Source organism: Ostrea edulis, chromosome 2 (genome assembly GCF_947568905.1).
Source record: "Ostrea edulis chromosome 2, xbOstEdul1.1, whole genome shotgun sequence".
NCBI lineage: Eukaryota > Metazoa > Mollusca > Bivalvia > Ostreida > Ostreidae > Ostrea > Ostrea edulis.
Window position 1 is genome coordinate 3394430 of NC_079165.1, and position 21404 is coordinate 3415833.

Consider the following 21404-nt stretch of genomic DNA (forward strand, 5'->3'; position numbering starts at 1 on the left):
ATTTGATTGATTGATTGTATATTGTTTAACGTCCCTCTTGATAATTTTTCACTCATATGGAGACGTCACCATTACCGGTAAAGGGCTGCAAAATTTGAGCAGGGAGGGATGTTTATCGTGCCACATCTGCTATGACACGGGGCCTCGATTTTTGCGGTCTCATCCGAAGGACCGCAACATTTAGTCACCTTTCACGACATACAGGGGGTCACCGAGGACCTGGATCCCTACGGAACTCAATTCATTTGAAGCAACAATTCAATTAGCGCGAATGATTAAGTAAACGCTACCAACTATTCAATTAATGCTCGTAAAAATACAAAATTCAAGATAACATTAATTATTTGAAAATATCTTTAACTTAATTGTTGCGTGCATCAAAGGAATTGATGATGTTTTCAAATAATTAAAGATATTGAGATTTTGTTAATTTGGCGCGCCATAGTTAAATCTATTTTTGGGAAGGGTGCTTTCCGTCGGTTGGGAATTCCAGCTTTCGATTCATCTTGGGACAAAGCAATCTAAGCATTCAAAAAGGTATTTATATAGCTCTATCATTCTCTTGAAAAGTGATTCTTGTATTTCATAAGACACTAATTGAGATCGAATGATATTTCGTCATTTGTTTGACCTCCCTTTGACAACCGTTCGCGGTAGCTCAGTGATTTTGTGACCGAAAGAGTGTGTCTTACGCGCTCTTGTGCATATTGTACCAATAGGCAGTGATTGCTCCTTCAGGGGCGAGATTGGCTAGTATTGTGGTAATTATGCCCCTTTTGAACTTAGAATTTCGAGCCCGTAGTCCTGTTCTTGTCAGCTCAACTCCTCTGAGACCGCTCAACAGAATTTCCTGAAACTTTGGAGTTAATAAGGACACACTGTGTAGATGTGCATATTCCCAGAAAATTCTGATTCAATACTTTTTGTGGGAGTTATGCCACTATTGAACTTACAATTTTGAGCTCGTCTGTGCTGTTCTTGCAGTAATGCATAACATTACCATTCATTATGTGAGGCAATGTCAAGCAATGTTGGAGCGTGAGGTATGTGACCTTGCTCACCTCTGTTTTCCTTAATTTGAATTTGTTTGGCACTACTATCAATTAAATGATGCATGTGAATAACCCTTTACAATTTTACACCATGGGGGCTTCTATGTTTTACAAACATTTCATGTCATTCATATGGCGATTTGTCGGATATAAGATACACTTTTGCTTCACATTTAGATATTTTATTGAAAATAGATATTAACGGTAAACTAACAACTCAACTTTATGACAAACGGGATGATTTCAGCTACACCATTGTCAACTTCCCATATTTATGTAGCAATATTCCATTATTACCAGCATATGGTGTTTATATCTCTCAACTGATTCGATACGCAAGAGCTTGTTCAGCGTATAGTCAGTTTTTAAATCGAGACAGGCTACTGACCAACAAGTCGATGGTGTAGAGGTTTCAACAGTCTCGTTTAAAGTAAGCATTTCGCAAATTCAAATCGTCGTTATAAGAATCTAGTTTGCCAATACAACTTATCATTGTATGCTTTCTGACGTGTTTCATACCGATTGTTATGGCGTTCTTAGCACACTGATTTTGACTACGGATTACTCCGTTTACCTGATCAAGATATAGGGCACACGGCGGGTCGACAAGGGATGTTTACTCCTCCTAGGCACCTATTTTCACCTCTGGTATATCCAGGGGTCCATGTTTGCCCAACTCTCTATTTTGTATTGCGTATGAAAGGCGATGATAACGAATAGTGATCAATCTCATAACTCCTATAAGCAATACAAAGTAGATAGCTGGGCAAACACGGACCCCTGGACACAACAGAGCAGCGATCAGGTGCCTAGGAGGAGTAAGCATCCCCTGTCGAGGAGTTATGATATTTATCACCGTTCGTTATCTTCGCCTTTCATCCCAGTGAATTCGAAATAAAAACACCAAAGTCTTTCCTATCTACTTCATATTTCGATCTTTTATTAAACATAGATGTTAACGGCAAAATGATAACTCAGCTTTATGGCAAACGGGTGACTTCATCTTCTTCACCGTCAACTGACCATGTTTTTGTATGAATATCCCATTATCGCCTGCATATAGATTTTATGGTTCTTAAAGTGTCCCGGAAGTCAAATATACATTTTGGTTTATCTTATGTATTTTTTAAAATAAATACCGATAGTAAATTTATTTCAGTTATTTTTAATCAATAAACGATATAATGGGCAAAAACAACCTTCTTCGTAAATTCACACCTTTACGATACCGAAAACGAGACTGAAAATGTAATACCGGATCTGACGTCACAACCCATCATTGGCGGTTTCTTCACAACAAGACGAGAGTATAAAAGAAGAAAATATTCGAAGAGAAATGGCAAGTAAGAGTAAGGGACGCATGTGTGTAGTTGTAGGAAGCAACAACAGGCCCTCGGACACCGTTTCCGTCCATGTTTTCCCGAAGGACGAGCGACAGAGAGCAGCATAGACTCAGTTTGTGAGACTGACCCGTGCAGACTGGACAGGATCGTCCCAGTATACTGTTGTTTGTAGTGCGCATTTCACGGACGGATGTTTCCAGGCTCAGTTTTCACTGATGAGAGAATTTGTAATTCCTGCGAAAAAACGCCTCTGCTCTGGTGCGATTCTATCGCTTTATCCTAAGAGGAAAGTGGACGACCTCAACCTTGCCCTCCTCTCTTCGACCGAGCCTAAACCCAAGCGCCAGGCTGCCGTCAAGCTGGAGAAAAATACGGTAGGTCGTGTGTAACTTTATTATGAAGATTCCATCGGTAAGAAAGTTGATAATTTTTATTGTAGTCTGTGACGTTTATTAACTTATTTCACTTTATAAGTTACAATACACGTACCATATGACGAGTTTCTAACATGCCCCCATCTGATCAGGACCCTGGATTAGATTGCCGTTTAAACATATTCTGTCATATAGATCCACTGACCTATCTTCGTAATGTTATCAAGAACTTTGCATAATTTAAATATACATAGACTTCTATTACTCTTTTAGTGGGCAATATTATTTTTCCAACACGATTAAATGTTAACATTGCAAAGATACCAATTCTGATCAATCAAGTGAAGGCTGTAGAGTGGGTGGCCTGTAACCCCTGTTATAACTCCTACATGTACATCCTTTGGATTTATACGTTAATGAAAATTAAATTAAATTATTTCCAAAAATGATATGTGATGGAAACCCCTCTTCACTAATTTAATTTACACAAATCATGGGCAGATTCAGGAATTTTGGAAAGGGGGGGGGGTATACCATTATTAAATTTTAGTTGTTGAAGGGGGGTTCCACCATCTATACGTGTGGGTGTTTTTTTAGCAACATGTTCTGATGAAAGGGGAGGGTTCCGACCTTCGGGATACCCCTCCCCCCTCTCTGAATGATCAGGATCCCCCACTGCAAATTATTTCAATATTTACATGGGGACATTTTATTTCAAAATAATAAAAGAATTACAGTAAATACATTATAAAGCACTATCGTAACAATTATTTTATCCTTTTTTATTGGGAAAGGTTGATGATTGCTGCTTTACATTTTAATGAGAATTCCTCAAGGCTGCTTGACATAACGAAGGAGGGGGACCAACAATTTAAAATCATCTTCCCGATGTTCAAGTGTTCGTAGGAAGCCTGTTGATCCAACAATTAGTAAGAATGTACGTCTAAAGATAATCCACTATCATAATTCATATCAAAATTAATTGGCATGGCATTTTTACTATTTTGCATTTGTCACTTTTCTTTCAATCAAGTTTAAAACAGCAATAACAAAGTTAATGAGAACTTTTATTACAAATGTATTTATCAAAATACAATACATATAGTAAAGAGCAATTTATTTATAAGGATATAAAGCATACATAAAATTTTACATAGTGTCCATTTATTCCAGCCCATCAGTCCTGATGAAGGAGACTTATTTGGTTTTTCAAGGGTCATCAGAATCATTACCATGCTCATTGCCAGCTCAACCACCTCCACTGTGCAGTGAATTTTTCCATCCTGATAAAGAAGAAGCGGTTCTACATTTTACATCGAGGTTCAGTTGGAAGGAGACATCCGTGTGAATGTGAACAAAACGTAATACTAGCTATTTGGACATTCTAGCAAAGCAGATAAAAAATATGTTGGTCATACAGATGTGCTCTATTTTAATCTTGTTTAAAAATGTTAAATCATTGTGAAACACTTTTATCTTTGGTTTTGTTTACATTTGAACCAAAGTCATATAGAGTAGTAGGTTGTGAAAACAAATTTTGTTATTTTTTACAAATAAGAAAAAGACTGGGAACAACCATGATATAGGGTCTGACCGTTGGGTAACAATCTGTTTGGTCTTGCATGCAACAGTGTATTTTTGCAAATAATTTATAGAATGTAACATTAGCATAGTATATGTAGTATTAGCTTTATAGTATATATAATAGTTGTAAGAGTTAAACAATGGGAACATGAAAGCAGAGTCCTCGTCCCGTTCCTGGGTGTGGACACATTTTATTTGAAATATTGTTTGTATAGCTGATGCTTTCTAGAAAATTGATGTATTGTTTTTGGGCCATTTCTGTTAGAATGTTGTGCTTGAATTTTTTTGTATGCATCATGTATGAATCGTACATTTGTTTTAAAAAAAAGTTGCTTCAACTAAATCATACCATCACTCAGGTGCATTGAATCCTCGATACTCCTCAGAGGCAAAGGAATTCCGTCACAGCACATGAAGGTAGAGGGACTCGCACCTTGTGTCCTAGGTATCCTTAGCACCATCAAACAAATTGCCTGTGTGTTATGTATCTGTTACGCCTGTAATTCCGGGAAATGTTTGGAATTATTCACTAATGATAAACTAGCAATCGGACCCAATGGTCATGTGAATTTTGTATTGATTAAATCAATGAAAAAAAATTGACTTGCTCTTCAATTGTTGCCCTCATTTCTCCATACCGGGTATTGGTATTATGCCGTCTCGAGCTCATGCACATCTAAACACACTGATGAAAACCCAGGGTGTTCAGTAAAGGAGGCCAGTTCCTAGTTGAATGACTCCCCTCTTCTCATCAACCCTTGGCAATTCGGTGCAGCATACACTTTCCTTGGCAGCTGACATATGGGAATAGAATCCACATTGACACCTAAAATGATTTGTAAACCATGTGAATTTGAGAAAGAATAGAGAACTCAATAATGGGGAAAAGATGAGACAATTCTCCTCTAGATGATAATTTTTAAAAAATTCTTAGAAAAATTGTAAGTACAGATATAACAGTATAAAGGGGGTGTCACATGAGAGGATAGAAAAATCAATGTTATTTTTCAGCTCTTTCCCAATGAAGTAATGAGCGAAAATACACCACAGGAACAAATAATTTTGTCTGTAATAATAGTAGGCCTATTGATAATTGAGGGTATATACCATACCACTCCCTAATTACTAAGGGGTGGTATGGTACACACCAGTGCGACCACTAACATTGTTATTATACACAAAATGACAAGATTCCTGTGAATACGACGCGGACAGGCGTAATATGGTAATTAGACATCTGTAATTTTATCATTAAAGTAATTAAGAATGATGTGCAGTTAAAAATGATTGATCAATTTCGTATTTCCCAACATTTATTTTATAAACAAACAGTCTAACGGCGCCTTACCATTCCGTGCTTCCGCGGCGAAGTTCAAGTTGTTCACGTTCAGCATTCTCTCCATTTAACTCGTCGAAATAATCGGAATCCATTGCAGCTGGCTCTTATTGGTAAGGGACGATGTCCTGTACGTCCTCGTTACGATAATCTTAAAAGGAAGACGCTGCAAATGATATGTGGAGGTCGATTTCGTCCACAGAAACGGAGGTATCGCTCGCATTTGCCATACTGGCCTGTTTGAGACTGATGGGTTGTGACGTCACACGTCATTATGGCTAAATATAGTAAAACCGGAAGTTCAGCTGATTGGTTTCGGGCAGGTGCAAAAATAGCTAACTTTGACGGGGAATATCTCGGTATTGAATGCACGCACGATCATAATTTTTTATTCTTATATTTTCAAATGTATTTCTGAACCAATTTACCATTTTTGCACCCATGACTTCCGGGGCACTTTAACTGATTCGATACACGAGAGTATGTTCTGTGTATGATCAATTTTTAAATTGAGGCAAGCTACAGACAAATAAGTTGATGTTACGTGTTTTAAAAAAAACAGCCTCATTTGAAGTCAGCATTTCGCAAATGTTATGGTAGTTATAATGATATTATTTGCAAATGCAACCTGTCATTTAGCCGAATGCTATCTAACGTGTTTCTTACCAATTGTTAAATCGTTCTTTATACACTGATTTTAACTACGGATTTGTCCGTGTACCTGATCAAGGTATAGGGCTCACAGGGGTGTGACCGTGTATAGTGAATACTTTATTCTTCTAGACACCTGACTTCACCTTTGGTGTGTCGAGGAGTTCTTGTTTGCACTACTCTTAAATTTGTATTTTTATGGGACTTGTGAGATTGATCACTGTTGGTTATCTTCACTCCGTAAACTGTTCCTCTTTGCTGGCAAAATAAGACTACTGGCAAGTTAAAATTGGGAAGTTATGTACATTTTTACAATAAATGATTTTGACCAACCAACAAAAAAAAAAAAGATTTAGGATGAGTCAACAAAGAAGTAGGTACAGTTTCTAAAGTCATTTGGCCCAAAATATCAATGATTTCACTTGGAGCTCAAACCCTGGCATTCAAATAAGGAACGGATTAGCGAACCAAAAATCCGCTGAGTTTGATCAGCAAAATGATTTGTGTCATATGACGAGAGCTAGAAGTTGGCATAAATTGCAAAAATGCAATTTTCAATGAAAATATCCACAAGTTCAGGTGGTTTTCCTTTCAGAAAACACACAGCGCATGCGTCGAGCAAATTCATATTCAAGTATGTTTTTCATCTTAAAATAATACACAATATATATCATTTTCATTTTGCTCGACAAAAGGGCACATCTTTTCCTGGACAACAATCTGTATTACAATTGACAGTTTTCAGGCTTATTTTGAAAAAAGAAGAAGCGGGAAATGTCTTATTCATGATGTCATAATGCTATCAAATTAGGAACATCATTCTGATTTTGTTGACCAAGTATACCTGGTATATATTTTACTTTCTTAAAACGCTGATTAAGGTTAATTCCAGACACATTTTATAGAGAGAAATTTTTGGGCCTTTTTATGTATACAATCGTACATTGTTCTTTGTTTCTGAAATTACAAGAAAATCAATACCGTAATTAATTCAACATTTCCATGTCTGACTGTTGTAGAATATATTCAGAAAGATGACCCAAGCTTTAAGAACAGGGATATTGCAAACCTTGCCGCAAGAAATTCAGCTAAATACAGAACAGACACACCTGGGGGATAAAGACAGGAAGCAGATCAAGAGACCAAAGAGCACATCAGGTAGACTAGTTGAACGATCTACACTATACTCTGTTGTGTTAGTACGGCATCTCCCATAATTCCATATGTCATCTGAGAAAAGTATAGACTCTTAAATTGACAAGTGAAACAGCTTATATAGTGAGTGATTTAGGGTTATTGAACTTATATGTGTGCATATTGGCACGAGTTGGCTGTCAAAATGCACGAGTTTGTGAGTGCATTTTGACAGCCAACGAGTGCCAATATTCACCAATACAAGTTCAAAGTATTTAGTTGTTAAATTATATCCCTTTTCCTTCAAAATACTCCAAAATAGACGAGAATTCATCAATATTGGCATCTAAGGTGAAAGTGTGTTATACCAGCATCCATCTCTTAACTGTTCAATATTCAGCACGCATTGGCTTGTTTACGTCGTTACGGTAAGGTCAATATTGAATGCTCATACTCGGAATGTTTCGAGCGCACACAATTTACGCAATGCAAAGTTAGCGTTCAATAAATTCTCAGGTTATTGAACGCTAACATTCTCTAGATTTTACGCAGATTTTATAATAGATTATTTACATGTATTAGCTATATGATAATGTACAATATTGGGATCAGTGTTACAGGTATTGTACAATACTGGGATCAGTGTTTCAGGTATTGTACAATACTGGGATCAGTGTTTCAGGTATTGTACAATAGTGGGATCAGTGTTACAGGTATTGTATGATACTGGGATCAGTGTTACAGGTATTGTACAATACTGGGATCAGTGTTACAGGTATTGTACAATACTGGGATCAGTGTTACAGGTATTGTACAATACTGGGATCAGTGTTACAGGTATTGTATGATATTGGGATCAGTGTTACAGGTATTGTACAATATGGGATCAGTGTTACAGGTATTGTACAATACTGGGATCAGTGTTTCAGGTATTGTATGATACTGGGATCAATGTTACAGGTATTGTATGATACTGGGATTAGTGTTAGAGGTATTGTACGATACTGGGATCAGTGTTAGAGGTATTGTACGATACTGGGATCAGTGGTACAGGTATTGTACAATACTGGGATCAGTGTTTCAGGTATTGTTTGATATTGAGATCAGTGTTACAGGTATTGTACAATACTGGGATCAGTGTTACAGGTATTGTACAATACTGGGATCAGTGTTTCAGGTATTGTTTGATATTGAGATCAGTGTTACAGGTATTGTACAATACTGAGATCAGTGTTACAGGTATTGTACAATACTGGGATCAGTGGTACAGGTATTGTATGATACTGGGATCAGTGGTACAGGTATTGTATGATACTGGGATCAGTGTTACAGGTATTGTACGATACTGGGATCAGTGTTACAGGTATGGTATGATACTGGAATGAGTGTTAGAAGTATTGTATGATACTGGGATCAGTGTTACAGGTATTGTACAATACCGGGATCAGTGTTCCAGGTATTGTATGATATTGGGATCAGTGTTTCAGGTATTGTATGATACTGGGATCAGTGTTACAGGTATTGTATGATACTGGGATCAGTGTTATAGGTATTATATAATACTGGGATCAGTGTTACAGGTATTGTACAATACTGAGATCAGTGTTTCAGGTATTGTACAATACTGGGATCAGTGGTACAGGTATTGTATGATACTGGGATCAGTGTTACAGGTATTGTATGATACTGGGATCAGTGTTACAGGTATTGTATGATACTGGGATCAGTGTTACAGGTCTGGTATGATACTGGGATCAGTGTTACAGGTATTGTATGATACTGGGATCAGTGGTACAGGTATTGTACAATACTGGGATCAGTGGTACAGGTATTGTACAATACTGGGATCAGTGGTACAGGTATTGTACAGTACTGAGATCAGTGTTACAGGTATTGTATGATACTGGGATCAGTGTTACAGGTATTGTATGATACTGGGATCAGTGTTACAGGTCTGGTATGATACTGGGATCAGTGTTACAGATATTGTATGATACTGGGATCAGTGTTACAGGTATTGTACAGTACTGGGATCAGTGGTACAGGTATTGTACAGTACTGAGATCAGTGTTACAGGTATTGTACAATACTGGGATCAGTGTTACAGGTATTGTATGATACTGGGATCAGTGGTACAGGTATTGTACAGTACTGGGATCAGTGTTGCATGTATTGTACGATATTGGAGCAGAAAAGTTAAAAATTTGATAGACAGGCGCCTACCATTGATCATGATTCTGGTTAAATTTTCAGTTCCAGCTAACTTTACTTAAAGATTTTCAAAGTCTTATAAAGATTTCTTGATATTTTTTTTTCATTTGATAAAGAACATAGTTTTTGTTTAATATATGGCATGTAAACCTATGGTAGAAAAGCCAAAAGTTACTTTTCTAACCATTCTCGTGCTGCAACTCTCAGTTCATTGTACTCAAGTAGTTTTCTCCCATATCTTAAATTAAAAGTATTTAAGTTCACAAAGAAACAAAGAAATTTGCTTCTACTATTGATGATAGATCTTCATAGCATTTTTTTTTTTGCCTGCTACGTTATTGATTATTACGCCATAATGGAAAAATATAATATAATATAGCATTTTAAATAACAAGGTAAATACAATAGATAGATAGATTGATTGTTTTACGTCCCATCGAGAATATTTCACTCATATTGAGGCGTCACCAGTTGTAGGTGAAGTACCACAATAAACTATGCTTAGCGCTCAGGGCCGTAGCGGTGAGGGTTCTTTATCGTGCCAACCCTTGCCGTGACATGGAACCCCCGTTTTTAGGTTCATATCCGAAAGACTCGTGGTTGTCTCTTCTAAATACCGAGCGTTTGGCAAAGGAACAATCACTACCTGTTTTAACTTTGCAGCCCTTCACCGCCAATGGTGACGATTCCATATGTGCATGGAACTATTATCGAGAGGGACGTTGAATATACAACCAGACCTATTTCACGAATGAGACAAAATTTTATTTATATTTTCACGAGTGAAAATACCGAAACGTCCTGTCTCACGAGTGAAGTAAATTCTATATCCAAGAAGAAAAACATTGAATTTTCTGTTTATTACAATTCTTTCGGTTTTTCCTTGAGCACTTTTATCTGTCCCTGTATTGACGTTCAAATAATGAAAGGTGAAGATAACGAACAGTGATCAATTTCATAACTCCTATAAGCAATACAAAATAGAGAGTTGGGCAAACACGAACCCCTGGACACACCAGAGGTGGGTTCAGGTCCTAGGAAGAGTGAGCATTCCCTGTCGACCGGTCACACACGCCGTGAGCCCTATACCTTGATCAGGTAAATGGAGTTAGCCGTAGTCAAATCAGCGTGCCAAGAACGGCCTAATAATCGGTATGAATCAGTTTCTTTACACTTTTAATTAATTAATTAAAAATTATTCTGAGTATTCAAATAAAATATTATATATAGCATAAAATGAAGGTGACCTATGTATCGCGGATGAATATTGCGGTAGTACTCCTGGTTGTTATTTTCACCGTGAAAATATCAATTTTTATTCACTGGATTTATTTCAGTGTTTTACTGTTGAAAATATACATGTAATAAAAGAAATTTCTTTCAATTTTTTAAAATATAAGTTGACATACTTTGAGTCGGCATATTATTTTTCATAGAACGCTAAGGTATATCACCTCCTATATATATATATATATATATATATATATATATATATATATATATATACATATAAAAGTTTCTTTACACTTTTAATTTTTTGTTTACCTATAACATTTCATTAAGTATTTGGTATTTTAGAGGTATCACTTCTCAAATTCTTTTTGCTTTTAGTTATGTTCGATTCATGTTGTCGATTTCACTTGGCTTGTACATTTCAGTTATGTTGGGATCACGTGGATCAGATGACGATATAAGCGGAAGTGAAGATATACATCGGGAATGTCTTCAGGAAAACCTCCAACTTATGTCGGACAACATGGTGTTAAAACGCGTCGTATTATTAGACAGACTGGTGGAAAATGGCTGTTTAACCGAAAACGAGACTGCTGACATTCTTGAATTCGAGAACAGAAAGGACCAAACTAGAAAACTTGCGGTAACCATCAGCAAACGAAGCCGAGAAAAGTTTAGCTTGTTTTTGGAGGTATTGAAAAGGTCAGAAAATTATCCGTTTATTGCAGACCAGATCGAGGCTTCCTACAAGGTCAAAGTGGAGGAAAGCAGAAGAAAACGGGAATGCATTCAATGCTACATGGTCCGCAACGTTGACTTGCGTGACATCTTAGATTTATTATGTTCCCAATTTGTCGTTGATCTCGAGTTTGTCAACGATGTGATATCATGTGAAAGCAGAAATACTGCAAGAATGGAGAGCCTTTGGAAGCATTTATTTGACATACTAAATACCTCTGAAGATGCAAGCAGATATAGAAAAGTATTCAAGGAGTCCCTCGGAAGGAAATACGATCACATAGCTGTCAAATTGTCGGCGAAGAATAAGATAAGATGTAGGTGTAAAGCTACTGAAGCAAAAAAAATCGTACGAATTGAAAATATGTCTTGGCCGAGTGGTAGTGTTACAACGGACGAGAGAAGCACCACTTCAACCGTAGCTAGATCAAATTCGAGCACTCCATCTGCAAGCAGTTCCATTTCTGACTCATCCGATGTAGACAACAAAGGCTTGAGTATCAGAATGTCACGCACAAGCGAATGGGTGAATAACATACAAAATACACAATTTAACTTTGATATTACATGCACTTTAAAACACCTCGTAGGCCAAAAAGAATTAAAAAATAATTCAGGCTTAGTATTTCAAATGTTTAAGCTTTTGTTTTTTCAGTTTTTGATCTTAGCATCATTTTTATTTGTTAGATACATTCTGGATTACAATAATTTCTTCCACTCCCGGAAAAATAAATGACAAAATTCTTTGATTTCTTGAATTACTTTATTGGGAGAACTTATTATTTTCCAAAAACCCTTAAAATTTGGGTCATTTTATTACTTTCACCTTATTAAAATGATAGAAAATAGTACAAATGACTAAATAGGAGAAATATTTCAAGCCCCATAAAATCTGTAAAATTCAGGAGCTTCCTTCCGGGGGATTCGCCCCCTGGACCCACTGCCTCATAAAGTGGCGCCCCACCCACCCACCCCCCGCAACCACAATTCCTGGATCCGCCCCTGATTTTAGCCTTAAATCTGTGTTATGTAAACAAAGACTCGAGTCTTTTAATGTATACCAGCAAACCCGTGAAACAATAATTTTGTAATATAAAGCATCTTAATTCTGCAGAGTCACAAATTTTAACTTTTAGATTACACATTTTACCCAAAGAATGGTTGAAATGTGAAAGATATGATAAACTTTGATGAATATCCATTTCTTTTGAAAATTTCGTAAACAATAACACCACAATCTTTGTTTACAAAACAAATAATAAACTCCCTAAAATGAGCTTCTTTGATAATGTATAACCTTAACTTTTATGTGAAATCTTTTAAACATATTATACAGTAGATTTTGATCATTAAAAGTGAAAAACAAAATTTTCGGAAAAATCGTGAATCAGTCCCTTTAAGTAGGTAATGCAATTCTTTAAAAAACTTGCACATACGCATGCTTTTATTTATTATTTGATAAAAAATATACTTACAATTTTATTAAAACCATCTGAATCAACATAAAATCATGTTCATACGCCTGATACAGCTCCTACTGCTGATGGGACGTTAACTGCAGATATTGTTTTCCCACCAACGGAAAATAAGAATTGGGGAATAAATTCCGTGCGGTACCTTTTCAACCGATGCAGCGGTGTCTTAGAAATTATTGATATTTTTTTTGGCCTTAGAAGAAACAATTGAAAGATGTGCAAACAGGTACAGACAAAATCGAAACAAAATTCTCCAAGAGTCCAAGAAAAGATAACACTGTATCAAACCGTCTAAAGAGTTTACCAAAAAAAGACAAAGCTTGGAGACATGATCATAAACGCAATTAGGGGATATACTAACCACAGGAAATAAGGTTAGCTGCTCTATGAAGCCTTATCGTGACACTTCATCAGCGGGGACTTCTGAAAACGTCTCCAAAAATTATTCATGTCTCCACAAAGAGTACTTTATTCCCCAAAGAATAGAATTGTCGATAAACGAGGAAGAAAAATTTTGACAATTTGAATTTAGACAGAGATATAAGTGAAATTTCATATACATCTCTGCTCACAATCGAAAGTGAATTTTATGCAGAACCGTTTTTCGAATGCGGTATTTCAACGATATCAGTTTGACTTTTGCATGGCGTTCTGAATATCCGATATTGATTCCATTCCAGATGGTCGTTCTTCAAGGTATCACACCGGTAATTATTTTCACTATATATTACTATAGAGGAAAAAAATTCATTAAAAATCAGTTTACAGAATTGATGCCGAATAATGCAGTCAGAAACGTTCTATGTTACCTATCTCGTCTGCCGACACCAGAAAAACACCACCCTACCGACATTTTCGAAAATAAATTACCCGCAAACAAGACTACCCTCAAATCCACGTGTTTTTCACATGTGTGTAAACAGCCGGAGTACACCTCAGGAAGTAGCCTCAGCTACCAACAGCAAATAGTTCCTTTGTATACACTTGGTTATTTCTACAAATTACACAAAATTTCCTAATCAGGGGTGCAAAAATTAAGAGAAAAGAAGAAGAGGAAATGAGAAAAATCGCGCAAGGAAAAAATATTTCTTTAAATATATGGAAAATCGCGCAAGGAAAAAAATATTTCTTTAAATATATGGAACTACAATTGACTAAGTTCATTTTGATTGGACAATTACCGGTGTGATACCTTTACATCATCTATGTATTTCGTGAAAACAGAAAATCAAAAAGAATTCAAACTTTAGAAAAGAGGAGACTAAATGTACACACTAACGACATTAATTTCGGCGGATGAGAAATTGAACATACCTTTTACATAATGCCAGTTAGTAATACTATACATAGGATCAGGACAGGTTTACAATATGACATGTCTCAAATCGTAAAACACAATTATTTTCTTGATTTGTTGACAATAGTGATGGTTAATCTGCTTGTGTCATATGGAAATGCTTATCCATGATTGTAATAATCTTTTTAGTAATAATACTACGAAGAACAATACAACTTTTGTAAATACAATTAACTGCTCTATTTCAACCCTGTGTAGAAAAGATAGTATATACCTTAAGCATGTACTAATCACAAAACTCATCTGTACTTTTGTGCATTTGATATGGATTCCATTAACCCTGCTATTGTGTGAAGATATTGAAGGGGAAAAAAAACCTGGTTCATTTGAATATCAAACAGATTCAGAAGATTCGGTAAATTCCATTATGAACTCACTTGATTTGTTGTTAGAAAACCGAATTTCATTGGTGAATCTCAATATCCAAAGTACAAATAAGCTCGACATTATTCAAGCAGTGGATTCGACATCATAACATTAAATGTTGTTATTGTTGTTGTTTATTAGTCAAAAGCAAATACAGCTTATAGACATAGTATACAATGTAATAAATCTAAAATCAAATAAAGGTCAAGAAAGAATAGAAATTGTGCTTATACATTGGTATTTCTAATTTCAAAGGAATTATTAATAAATTTACCCAAGCTACATAATTCCTTTACAATTACATTCTGTGTCGATAAAAGTTGAATTGATTTAAAGACAAATGAAACCTGGTTAGATGAAAATATCTCGAGATATACTACTAGGAACCATTCAGGCGTGACAGAGAGGAAAACCGATACGGAGGGGTAATTGTTTATATTGAAAATCACATTCTATGCAAACGCAGACAGAAATCGAACAAATAGAATGTTGTTTATACAAAATGAAATTTCTCATAGGAGGCCAGTATATGGGAGTATACATCATCACTGGGGACTTTAACCGATTCAAAAATGAGTAATATCATAAGTGATCAGGGAATGTCACAATTTATTTCTGCAAGTACGCATTTTACCGAAAGTTCCGCAACACTGTTAAACCTAATGATTGTTAATGATATAGATATTATTGAATTTTAAGTTGTTGGATTGATTGATTGTATATTGTTTAACGCCCCTCTCGATAATATTTCACTCATATGGAGACGTCACCATTGCCGGTGAAGGGCTGCAAAATTTAGGCATATGTCTACACAAAATCTACACATCATCCCCGGGGGGCGGGGGGGGGGGCTTCTCAGAAATAACAATATCTTGTATACCACATGTATGCTGACGATATGGAACTGTATATCAGCTTTAAAGTCCAACAGGTCGCTCTTGTAGTCAGTCAGATGGAGTCTTGCTTGAAGTCAGTTCAAACTTGGATGGCTCAGCATCACCTCAAGATCAACACAGACAAGACTGAGGTGCTAGTGATATCCTCCAAACAAATGGCCTCTAAGCTGCACATAGCATCACTGCAAGTAGGAGACGATTCTATCACTCCTGTTACCAAGGCCAAGGGCGTTGGTGTAACCATTGACTGTCACATGACCATGGAGGCACATATATCATCAGTGTGCAGAGGTGTCTTTATCCACCTTAAAAACCTGAGCCAGCTGTGGAGATATCTGGACAGGGACTCGCTGAAATGTGTTGTCCATGCCTTCATAACAATAAAGCTGGACTACTGCAACTCTCTTTACTACGGCTTACCATCAAAGCAGATCCAGCGGCTCCAATCCATCCAAAACGCTGCAGCCAGAATCATCTCAGGCACCAGCAAATATGACAGCATTACACCAGTACTACGCTCTCTCCATTGGCTTCCAGTTCAGCGGAGAGTCATCTTCAAGACATTGGTGTTAGTGTACAAAACAGTCAAAATCATGGCTCCATCCTATCTACAGGAACTCATAACACCCTATGCTCCCTCCAGAACTCTGCGGTCCAGTGATCAGAGCCTACTACAAGTGCCATTTACCACCTCATCTGTGATTCAAACTCGAGCTTTTAGTGCGGCTGGCCCTAAACTGTGGAATGCTCTACGATATGATATCAGAACTGCTGCTAGTCTCTGTATCTTTAAATCTAAACCAAAGACTCGTCTGTTAACAATTCATTACAACTAACCTGTGCAGATTAAATCTAAGTCAAGATTACTATGTTGTGCAACCAAAACGGACTGCTTATCGTCACCTACTAGTTATATGGTCTTATACAACTTATTTTGCTTATTTTATTGGTATTTAAATGGCGTTTAGAGCAATATGGATTTTACGCTTTCGAAATAAATTTATCATTAGTTTTACCCCGTTATGTCCCCGAAGTAATTTTATTAGGTGTTTGGAAATTCCTCATCTATTTTTAGAGTGCTTCTTTGGATTGTGAATTTTGCTTTCATTCACGGGAATTGCGTGATTTAAATAGAGTTTTGGAAATCGGTTGGACCTTGATATTAAAGTTTTAAATGAAAATAAAGAAGACAGAGTATGTTGATAGATGAATAATTCATGGATATTTACATCTATTTCAAGAACCACCTTGGCAATTGTTTTTCCAGTTCACTTGCCTAGTATTACAAGAAACAAGAGGACTCTTCAGAGTATTGCGAAAAAGTAATCTTTTTTTTTATCTCACATAAATAGAGGTTTGCGGATTTTAAGTTATTTATACCATATTATGGACAGAAGGTAAACTTCTTCATAATGAAATGAAATATAAAAAGCAAAAGCAGGTTAGAATTTTTGACATGAAGGCCTATATGATAACACAGTTAGGTAAATACCTGTTGAATTCGTTAAATTTTTCTAACTAGTTTTGAAAATCTTTGAAAATACGCGAATTTCAGCAAGAATTAAATTACCTATCAAGAGAAAGCAACAGAATCAATTGATTAATCATCAAGCTCGTTTCCTCCTTGAAATCATTATTTGGAAAATATTTTTGTGTTATCTGCGATTAGGGATCACTTTGTCTGTAAAATCTCTCTTGTTAAGCATGGTCTTTACTTGTCTTAATTTCTTATACATAATGCTTAATACTTGCTCCAAAACGGCTAAGTTGCAAATTATAATTTTAAATCTCGATTATTGACAGCTGCTGAATTGCAGACAACATTTAGATTCATACATGAAGGTGTTGAATTTATTACAAATTTGATTAGGTTAGTTGGTTGTATATTGTTTAATTAATATCCTCGAGAATATTTCACTCACTATGGAGACGTCACGATTGGCGGTGAAGGGCTTCCACATTTAGGCCTATGCTCGGCGCTTATGGCCTTTGAGCAGGGAGGGATCTTTATCGTACAACACTTGCTGTGACGCGGGACCTCGTTTTTACGGTTTCATCCAAAGGACCGCCCCATTTAGTCGCCTTATACGACAAGCCAAGGGTACAGAGTATGTCCACCTGGGTTATTAACCTATGAATATAAATTCTTAATTGATACATTGATCTTCTGTGATCTAATTTTTTTTACTACAGATATTGATTACTAGTATTTACACATCATATTACGCACTTGAATTGTCAATATCTTAAGTCCAAAACTGTTACCGCTGCATATTGCATTTTGCCAGTTGCATGATATCTTGAAGTTACCATGACTTGTGCAGGTTCTCTGTGATGTATGCTATAGGAAGACACGATATCACTCCTCATTGAATTCGTAATAAAAATACCCTCGTGTCTGAATCTAAGTGTTGTCTGCAATTCAGCAGCTGTGATGATAGTGGATCCAGTCGAGGTGTAGACCTCCTCTTCTTTCTTCAATGATAATTTTCATCTTACCTTACTAAACCCATTTTGAATCAAGTTCTTAAGTATGTGCTTAAGAATTCAAATAAAGACCATACTTAACGTTGATCGTCGTCATGAAATGCATAATGTCAGCGTTTAGCCAGCTTTTTTCTTCCACGGTATATTCCAGAAGCTAAATATAGCATATTGTTTTGTTTTTTTTACTTTCATATCTAAAAATATTTATAAAAATTCCTATATTATAAATAGCATACAAAATTAGTTTTCGCATTACTTACATATTTTTCGTATTTATTATATACCCCCACTAATTTGTTGATGTTATAGTTGTAAGTTTGCTTATGTCTTCTTTGTGTTTCTGACGTGAGCATTTCTTTCCTTGTGTTTTTTCTCGAGATCGGACTCTTGTGTTTAGTGGTGTTTTTATCTTAATTCTTATACCCCCCCCCCCCCCCGTTTTCTGTTGTTCAAGTTATTCCCCTGCCCCCCCCCCCCCCCATCTTTCATTTATTATTTAGACCGGTCAAACATTGCGGTTTTGATGCTGTATATTGATTTTTGCTCCATTTCCCCTCTTTTTATTTCTTCCAACGGGCTGGACTGATCTTTATTATATGTACATGTATATATATGTGTGTATTTGTGTGAGTGTAGGTGGAGGCTTTTGTAAATGTACGTGTGTTTGTGTAGAAACAGGTGATCTATAAAAATCATTTCATAGCAAAATTCAGCAAAACTCGTATTAACCGTTCGTGTTGTGATAGTATCGGTCTATATTATCTCCATTTCATTATTTTCTACTTACTTGTCTACGTAAATTCCTATCTTCGTATTCGAGTTGTTTATTTCATGAAACAGGAAGAGAGTTATCTTTTATTTTCAAACGTATTTTATTACAAAACTTCTCATTGGTTACTTCTAGATTTATTATCAAATCACATTACAGGTAACTTTTACTTTCATTCTTTTGTTAAGAATAGTATTTAAACCCGAGCACAACCGTGCTCGGGGCTTCTTCTGAGCCAAACCTTGCAACAAGGTAAATATCAGGAGTTGCCGCACCCTGTATTTTTGATTTGTGTTTCTTTATTTTTCCTGTTTAATTATATTTTTCTCAAGCCACATTCATTCCCCGGGATTATTAGTTTGGTATTTATCATACAATTGTTGAACTTCATTAAAGGTTTAAAACTTTATTTATTTATTATTTTATTACTAGCCTCATTCTAGGCGGACTCAAACTTACCTGGAAATATCTAAAGGGTTGAATACCTTATATAACACGTATCATCATTAAAAAAACACACATCGCGAAGTAAAAAGAACATATCAATAGTAGTGGCAGAATGCCCAACTACTACAGTGGTGCCGTTTGAACCAGGATTTGAGTCAAGTTTGAATGTTAAACTTAAGGTGAAGTTCTAATTTGTTTGAAAATGGCAACAGGTGTGTCTGGTCCTTCGGGTAAGGGCAAACATGACGAATCAAATCGCGATTTTGATAAGTATGTTGACGACATATTAAAAGACAAAAGCGACAGAAAATTCCCCTTTGACACTGATTACAATTCAGTCAGCGGTGCTAGACCGAAATTGAAAAGACGCGTTCGAATGCGTCCGGGAATAGAGACCTGTCAAACAGGTTTGTTAGTCAGTCTGATCGTCATCGTTTTGATGACAATAGCCGTTTTGTAGATCCGCCACGACGCGGTATTATTTCGGATAGAACTCGGCACGAGGAGTGCAACACTCCCAGACAAACTTATGAATATTTTTCAATGATAACAATGGTTTTGTAGATCCGCTACGACGCGGTATTGATCGGCACGTGGAGTACAATACTCCAATTCATTTTTAGTTGTGAGGCATGTCAACATGCTCTTGACTTTATATGTCAAAACAGTTTATGTTTATGAATTTATGTAACTTATTTTATTTCAATATAAATAGTTTTTGTAGATGGACGTCCTGGAAATAGAGGTGGACAGTCAGGAGCTTCAACAGTTCCATGAACTTGAATCTGCAGATAGAGACCATAAGGAACTGTCACAGTTCCCAGAAGAAAATGATTCAAGGAAGCAGTGGTGTGGCCTGGGAATGGAGTGCCCGGTTCCGGAATGTCAACCACTGGGGAATTTTTTTTAATTTTTGGAAGTATATGGTCCATTGGGGAAAAGTCCATCGGAAATACGTTCCGCTATTCAAATAGCAGAGGAAAATAGGACCAACTGCAGAGATGAAGTAATGGACATTTTCCCTGGCAAAATCAGTGATTAAAAGTTTGTTGGATAAGGAAAACAGAAAGATTGCGTGCACAATAATGGACGAAACGTGCACCATACCAGATTTTTGAATTCAGTGTCTATAATTATTTTGTGTCATGATTTACATGGACTTTAAAATTGATCTAGTGTATATTATCATTATCTATTGTCAGAAATTCTATTATATTCAATTATATATTTTTATAAATAAAAATATAGTAATTGTCTAAGGGGGGAAGAATGTGGTAGTATCGGTCTATATTATCTCCATTTCATTATTTTCTACTTACTTGTCTACGTAAATTCCTATCTTCGTATTCGAGTTGTTTATTTCATGAAACAGGAAGAGAGTTATCTTTTATTTTCAAACGTATTTTATTACAAAACTTCTCATTGGTTACTTCTAGATTTATTATCAAATCACATTACAGGTAACTTTTACTTTCATTCTTTTGTTAAGAATAGTATTTAAACCCGAGCACAACCGTGCTCGGGGCTTCTTCTGAGCCAAACCTTGCAACAAGGTAAATATCAGGAGTTGCCGCACCCTGTATTTTTGATTTGTGTTTCTTTATTTTTCCTGTTTAATTATATTTTTCTCAAGCCACATTCATTCCCCGGGATTATTAGTTTGGTATTTATCATACAATTGTCGAACTTTATTAAAGGTTTAAAACTTTATTTATTTATTATTTTATTACTAGCCTCATTCTAGGCGGACTCAAACTTACCTGGAAATATCTAAAGGGTTGAATACCTTATATAACACGTATCATCATTAAAAAAAATACAACGCGAAGTAAAAAGAACATATCAATAGTAGTGGCAGAATGCCCAACTACTACAGTGTAAACTTCATTACAACATTGTCACATCTTCGTATAATGTTGATTATCAGTCATATCTTTTATAAGGTTTCTTA

The 21404-nt window shown here is 36.1% G+C and overlaps 1 protein-coding gene and 1 long non-coding RNA gene across 6 annotated transcripts; one reads left to right on the plus strand and one right to left on the minus strand.

Annotated features, from left to right (window-relative positions):
* The first annotated feature begins 460 nt into the window (after positions 1-460).
* Positions 461-21163, plus strand: LOC125680629 (uncharacterized). 5 transcript variants are annotated; one of them, XM_056157317.1, is made up of 5 exons: positions 490-537; positions 7086-7187; positions 7360-7498; positions 11344-12182; positions 20178-21163. In XM_056157317.1, exons 3-5 carry the CDS (start codon positions 7375-7377, stop codon positions 20361-20363), a joined length of 1149 nt encoding a protein of 382 aa, XP_056013292.1. In that variant the 5' UTR covers positions 490-537; positions 7086-7187; positions 7360-7374; the 3' UTR covers positions 20364-21163. The 5 variants fall into 5 exon arrangements, with proteins under 5 accessions (XP_056013293.1, XP_056013289.1, XP_056013290.1 ...); XM_056157318.1 differs by lacking the exon at positions 7086-7187 and having other exon boundaries at positions 461-537; XM_056157315.1 differs by lacking the exon at positions 20178-21163 and having other exon boundaries at positions 484-537; positions 11344-15075.
* Positions 17921-19287, minus strand: LOC130052417 (uncharacterized). The gene is made up of 2 exons (XR_008800771.1): positions 19025-19287; positions 17921-18225 (listed from the first exon to the last, which is right to left on the minus strand). It is a non-coding gene; the product is annotated as an uncharacterized LOC130052417 (long non-coding RNA).
* Positions 21164-21404: the final 241 nt, after the last annotated feature.